Here is a 7,181-nt window from a genome sequence, read left to right as displayed (position 1 = left end):
GGTACAGCTGGCTCTGCCTCTAGATAGGCGGAGCCAGCTGTCACTCACGCAGCTGGGCGGATCCAGACATAATTGGCGGGATCGGCTTCAGCTGCGGCGTCTCAGTATACCGCGAGCTGCAGCTCCCTATATACTGAGCCTAGGGTGATGGGAGGACGCTAGTTTGTGTCCTCCCGTTACCCGGAGGAGAACTATGGGGGAAAGCCCTGACCTCGGAGTTCTCCTTTAAACAGTGATTGTAGCTAGGGGTGTTAGAGTGTAAGCTCTCCTGGGACAGACACTGACATGAACGGTGTTACACCCTCTGGAAAGCACTGCAGAATATATCAATATTAGATCAATCTACAGGAAAGATGATCAGAACACGCACTGACACAGGATGATAGTTCAGCTCCGCCCCTTACACGGAGGACAGTCTGCGTCATACATGATGTGTTGATGTCTTCCACAGGTCGGCTTTTTTCCCAGCGAATGTGTGGAATTGATTAATGATAAAGTTCCCCAGTCAATGACCAACTCGGTTCCCAAACCAGGTGAGTGCGTTTCTGTGTGTCACGTGTGGCCCATGTCGCATCTACGTGTCTACGTTACCGTGTCCGGTTCCATCATGCTAACGTTATATACTGATGTATATAGAAGAGAGGGCGTGTTGTATGTGGTCCTGTACAATGCTAAGTCATCATTGTACATTCCTCTTATCCTGTACTGTCCATTGTGTTCTGCTAACCCCGTGTCTGTAGAAAGTTCTCCCATCGTACACGTGATGTGGGCGGTTACCTAAAATTCCACTAACATTGGATCTGGAATGAGTATCAGGCTGATAGTTGGTAGGCGGTGCAGGTCCATGGAGACGGTGGATGGGTAATGTTTTCTAGTCCAGACTCATGGATGGAAGGCAGTGCAGGTCTGAGAAGATGGTGGATGGGTAATGGTCTTTAATCCTGGCTTATGGAGGGTAGCCGGTGCAGGTCCATGGAGACGGTGGATGGGTAATGTTTTCTAGTCCAGACTCATGGATGGAAGGCAGTGCAGGTCTGAGAAGATGGTGGATGGGTAATGGTCTCTAGTCCAGGTTGATGGAGGGTAGGCAGTGCAGTTCTGTGGAGACGATGGATGGATAATATTCTATAGTCCAGGCTAAAGGTTGGTAGGCAGTTCTGTGGACATGGTGGATGGGTAACATTCTCTAGTCCAGACTAATGGTTGGTAGGCAGGGCAGGCCTGGGTAGATGGGTAACATTCTCTAGTCTACGCTGATGGTTGGTAGACAGGGCAGGTTCATGGAGCTGGTGAAGGTGTAATGTTTTTTTCTAATTCGGGTTGATGGTTGGTAGGCAGTGAAGCTCACATAAAGACATGTATGGGTAATGTTCTCTAGTCTAGGCTGATGGTAGTTCATATAGGTCTGTGCAGATAGTGGATGGGTTGCGTTCTCTAGTCTTGGCTGATGGTTGGTAGGCAGTGCAGATGGTGTATGGGCAATGGTCTCTAGTTCAGGTTGATGGTTGGTAAGTAGTGCAGATGGTGGATGGGTAACATTCTCTAGTTCAGGTTGATGGTTGGTAGGCAGTGCAGATGGTGGATGGGCAATGGTCTCTAGTTCAGGTTGATGGTTGGTAGGCAGTGCAGATGGTGGATGGGCAATGGTCTCTAGTTCAGGCTGAAGGTTGGTAAGTAGTGCAGATGGTGTATGGGCAATGGTCTCTAGTTCAGGTTGATGGTTGGTAGGTAGTGCAGATGGTGGATAGGCAATGGTCTCTAGTTCAGGCTGGTGGAGGGTAGGCAGTGCAGATGGTGGATAGGCGCAGATGGTGGATAGGCAATGGTCTCTAGTTCAGGCTGGTGGAGGGTAGGCAGTGCAGATGGTGGATAGGCGCAGATGGTGGATAGGCAATGGTCTCTAGTTCAGGCTGGTGGAGGGTAGGCAGTGCAGATGGTGGATAGGCGCAGATGGTGGATAGGCAATGGTCTCTAGTTCAGGCTGGTGGAGGGTAGGCAGTGCAGATGGTGGATAGGCGCAGATGGTGGATAGGCAATGGTCTCTAGTTCAGGCTGGTGGAGGGTAGGCAGTGCAGATGGTGGATAGGCGCAGATGGTGGATAGGCAATGGTCTCTAGTTCAGGCTGGTGGAGGGTAGGCAGTGCAGATGGTGGATAGGCGCAGATGGTGGATAGGCAATGGTCTCTAGTTCAGGCTGGTGGAGGGTAGGCAGTGCAGATGGTGGATAGGCGCAGATGGTGGATAGGCAATGGTCTCTAGTTCAGGCTGGTGGAGGGTAGGCAGTGCAGATGGTGGATAGGCGCAGATGGTGGATAGGCAATGGTCTCTAGTTCAGGCTGGTGGAGGGTAGGCAGTGCAGATGGTGGATAGGCGCAGATGGTGGATAGGCAATGGTCTCTAGTTCAGGCTGGTGGAGGGTAGGCAGTGCAGATGGTGGATAGGCGCAGATGGTGGATAGGCAATGGTCTCTAGTTCAGGCTGGTGGAGGGTAGGCAGTGCAGATGGTGGATAGGCGCAGATGGTGGATAGGCAATGGTCTCTAGTTCAGGCTGGTGGAGGGTAGGCAGTGCAGATGGTGGATAGGCGCAGATGGTGGATAGGCAATGGTCTCTAGTTCAGGCTGGTGGAGGGTAGGCAGTGCAGATGGTGGATAGGCGCAGATGGTGGATAGGCAATGGTCTCTAGTTCAGGCTGGTGGAGGGTAGGCAGTGCAGATGGTGGATAGGCGCAGATGGTGGATAGGCAATGGTCTCTAGTTCAGGCTGGTGGAGGGTAGGCAGTGCAGATGGTGGATAGGCGCAGATGGTGGATAGGCAATGGTCTCTAGTTCAGGCTGGTGGAGGGTAGGCAGTGCAGATGGTGGATAGGCGCAGATGGTGGATAGGCAATGGTCTCTAGTTCAGGCTGGTGGAGGGTAGGCAGTGCAGATGGTGGATAGGCGCAGATGGTGGATAGGCAATGGTCTCTAGTTCAGGCTGGTGGAGGGTAGGCAGTGCAGATGGTGGATAGGCGCAGATGGTGGATAGGCAATGGTCTCTAGTTCAGGCTGGTGGAGGGTAGGCAGTGCAGATGGTGGATAGGCGCAGATGGTGGATAGGCAATGGTCTCTAGTTCAGGCTGGTGGAGGGTAGGCAGTGCAGATGGTGGATAGGCGCAGATGGTGGATAGGCAATGGTCTCTAGTTCAGGCTGGTGGAGGGTAGGCAGTGCAGATGGTGGATAGGCGCAGATGGTGGATAGGCAATGGTCTCTAGTTCAGGCTGGTGGAGGGTAGGCAGTGCAGATGGTGGATAGGCGCAGATGGTGGATAGGCAATGGTCTCTAGTTCAGGCTGGTGGAGGGTAGGCAGTGCAGATGGTGGATAGGCGCAGATGGTGGATAGGCAATGGTCTCTAGTTCAGGCTGGTGGAGGGTAGGCAGTGCAGATGGTGGATAGGCGCAGATGGTGGATAGGCAATGGTCTCTAGTTCAGGCTGGTGGAGGGTAGGCAGTGCAGATGGTGGATAGGCGCAGATGGTGGATAGGCAATGGTCTCTAGTTCAGGCTGGTGGAGGGTAGGCAGTGCAGATGGTGGATAGGCGCAGATGGTGGATAGGCAATGGTCTCTAGTTCAGGCTGGTGGAGGGTAGGCAGTGCAGGCCGGTGAAGGAGATGGTGAATGGATATTCTCTAGTCCGGGCTTATGGTTGATTGGCAGTGCAGTTCTGTGGAGACAGTGGACGGGCAACGTTTTCTAGTCCAGGCTGATGTCTGGCAGGCAGTGCACGTCCGTGGAGATGGTGGATGAATAACCTTCTCCGGTCTAGTTTGTTGGGGTCAGAATGAAATGGTAAACCAGCTGACCAGGAGGGAATGGCAACGAGAGCCTCCAGCACTCGTCCACTCTCTCCATTTATAAATAGAATTACAAAAAATGGTTTATTTCTCCCGAATACCTGACGAAGCTCCAAGTTCCCCGATATTCCTGCAAAGAGAATCCTACAGAGCTTGTATCATATAGCACACGGTCACATCCGCAAGTCACATGGTTGGTTCAGTCCAATGTAGGGATCATTTATAAACAGAATATATAAAGCAGAAGGGGAAGAACACTGCGCTGCCACATCAGATGTCATGTTTTCCTCTATAGTCTCCTGCAGGAAATGACACCTGGGATGCATTTGGCTCCTCCCGCCAACACCTTCATCTTCCCATTCAGGAGTTTTCAGGAACAATGAGGCCCATACACCAGCAGATACAGATCCTCAACATGGAGTTCCTCTGATCCAACTGGCATGTCTGAATTCTTCCTCTTTTCCGTCCTCCTGTATTGGTAATGCGGAGATGGATAGAGATGATGCAGGAGCGCAGGGTTCTCTTATCGGAAGGTCACATGATGCGCTCTGCACATTGTCAGGTGATAGAAGACTTAAAGGGTTATTATGGGCTTCGGCCACCGGGGCCCTTATGTTCAGTGGAACCGAAGGTCTGATCTACGGGCTATTCACAATAACCTGTGCAGCACCCGAGCCGAACCCGTATGCTTCTTCTCGGCTGAGCCGTAGTGACAGGTGAAGCGCGGAGAAAGGTCAGCCGAAGCCGACCGACCTCCACGCAAATGACAGCTGGGCGGAGCATGCTGTGATCTCACGGCTCGCTCCGCCCAGTTGTAATGACAGATCAGCATTCCCAAATGACTTGGGGACGCTGATCTGTCATGAAACAATGACAACTGGGCGGAGCTGTCCGTGACATCATGGCTGGCTCCGCCCACTTGCTATTTATTGCCGTTTGTCTTTGGCCCGCCAATAGGAAAAAGTTGGGCGGAGCTAGCGGTGATGTCACCACTTGTTTATATTTTGCCGCCATCAGTCAGATTTGACATTATGCGACGGGAGTTAGTCGCCTGCGTCGTTTTTTGTTTTTTTTAATTATTTTTTTGCCTTTTTCTTTAAAATATTTTTAGTATTTTCTCAACTTTTTTAACATTTTCGTATTAAAAAAAAAAAATGTTAAATACTTTCTAAACTTTTTTCTTCATTTATTAAAATTTTTTCTATTCTGCTCGCTACCTCGGAGGTAGCGAGCAGAATAGCCGAGCTAAATGCCGCTTGGCGACATTCGGCTATCACTCACTGCCGTTCGGCCCCTATGAGAATATATGAGAATAGAACGGCAGTGAGTGAGCTTCCGGGGCCACATGTTGGATCGGCTGAGTCAAACCCCTTCTGCACTTCGGCGCAGACACTGTAAGGCTGGGTTCACACCTAGGCGTATCGAATATGCGCGTTTGTCGCGCGTTTCCTGCCGTGCGTTTTTACAGCGATTCGAGGTAAAAAAAACACGCGACAAGCGCGCGTTTCCGAGGGTTTCCTGGCTGTATCCCAATGGATACGCGCGGCAAATACGCCCCAAAGAAGCTCCTGTACTTCTTAGGGCGTAGGGCGTTTTGTAGCGCGTTCATACGGCCTGTAATACGCCCAGGTGTGACCCATGCCCATAGGAGATAATGGGATTTCGGTGTTTGAGCGTTTTGCAGAGCGTAGGAACGCGCTACAAAACGCCCTACGCCCAAAGAAGTACAGGAGCTTCTTTGGACCGGGCCTGAGGCTCATTTTAGCCGTACAAGTCAGAAGTGAATAGAGGAACAGCGTTCGGCTCACTTCACTTCGGCTCGGTTATTCGCTTGGTTGAATCCGGCAGCTTTGTGAATATCCCCCTCAATGAAAGATCTGATCGGTTGGTACCAATCAGATACAACATGTGGCCAGCGTTGGGCGGTCTGCTGTTTTACGTAGATCCTGGGGCAGTGAGGAAGGTGACAGACAAGGAATCAGATGTTTTTGTGGTCGTCATGGGCCTGAGGAAGGTTCTATTCTGAGTTCTCGGAGCTTCAATACTTGGATATTGGAGTCTTTCCCCATTATTAGACACATGCTGGCGAGTATGGTGTACGGTAAAACATTTGGCAGCACCGGGAGATTGTATATTGAATCAGATTTTAGGAGCCTCGTCATTGTTTCTTTTGTTTTGCCAATTTAACTCTTCTAAGAGAAGCATGGCGGGGAGGGGGAGGGGGGGTAGGTTTGTCCTGTATGGGGACCTGTAGCTTCTGCTAACTGCTGCCTGCTTATCAGTCACTGAACTCGTCTTTGTTATTCACAAGATACCTCGGATTGTCTTTGTGTGTCCTACTAACAGAGGCCATGGAGCAGATTGTGTTACAGCCGTTTATGTCATGTTGGTCCCTCCATGAGCTGTGTGTGTGTTTGGCTTATCTCCACCAACTGTGCCCCGTGTATCATTGCTCTCCGCATGAGTGTCACTTGTGGTCTAGTCACCGGTATATTGGCTCTAGATGTGTACGGTAACACTGACCGATAATGTAAGTGTCGGCCTCTGACAGCCGCCGCTATAGGAAAGATGAAAGTTCTGCTTTGCTTGTTTTGCTTTTTAATCCTTTGTTGTGATCTGTTCCCTCCAGTCTCCCCTGCGCATGGAATGAGGCCGGCATCCTGGAGCTACTTCCCCCCCTGTACGGTTCCATGTCTTCTCTCTCTCTCTCCTTCTCTCTCTCTTCATCTCTTTCTAATGCATGTGCACCAGTCTGTGGGGTAAGGTCTGTCACACATGAAAGGGACACATTGGTAGGATACAGATAGATACAATGTACAGGAAGGGTGACAGTATGAACCTGGTGCCATAGGTGTATGCAGGATTCATAGTCTCCAGCAGGGGTGGCCAAACTCCGGCCCTCCAGCTGGGGTGGAACTCCAAATCCCAAGAGGCATTGCAAGATTCTCACAGCCACAGACCTGACTCTCAGAGCGAGATGCATCATGGGATTTGTAGTTTCAGCCCAGCTGGAGGGCCGGAGTTTGGCCACCCCTGGTCTACAGTATAAAACTCAACACACACGTTACAATTGGACCAGACAGTATTCAAACACTTAACTTTAGATTTACCCAAACTTGGTATTATGAGTCTATATGAAATATCCAATAATATGTATCCAATCAGGCGGGGCATTGGATTACATAGTTGTTGATAGATTTATAGGAGATTGTACATGTGTGGTGAGTTTTATTGGTTACACTGCATGTTAAAGAGAATTTGTCCTCTCCACCAAAGTCTATAAACTAACAATAACCCCAATCTTACACCCAGGCTGTATACAGAGTGACATCATCTGTGCCCCCCCCC

The 7,181-nt window shown here is 50.4% G+C and overlaps 1 protein-coding gene across 3 annotated transcripts in view; it reads left to right on the top strand.

Annotated features, from left to right (window-relative positions):
* ARHGAP32 (Rho GTPase activating protein 32) overlaps positions 1 to 7,181 on the top strand; it is a 54,265-nt gene that overhangs the window by 569 nt on the left and 46,515 nt on the right. For 2 of the 3 annotated variants that reach the window (XM_018569750.1, XM_018569749.1), the window contains exons 2-3: positions 452 to 533; positions 6,463 to 6,513. In XM_018569750.1, coding sequence (XP_018425252.1) covers positions 452 to 533; positions 6,463 to 6,513 — 133 coding nt within the window. The remainder of the gene's footprint in view (positions 1 to 451; positions 534 to 6,462; positions 6,514 to 7,181) is intronic. The other variant, XM_018569751.1, reaches the window with a different exon arrangement.

The sequence above is a fragment of the Nanorana parkeri genome, unplaced genomic scaffold (assembly GCF_000935625.1).
Source record: "Nanorana parkeri isolate BGI_ZX_2015 unplaced genomic scaffold, ASM93562v1 scaffold1388, whole genome shotgun sequence".
Lineage (NCBI taxonomy): Eukaryota > Metazoa > Chordata > Amphibia > Anura > Dicroglossidae > Nanorana > Nanorana parkeri.
The sequence above is the reverse complement of the archived record's forward strand: the minus strand, read 5'-3'. Positions and strand labels throughout refer to the sequence as shown.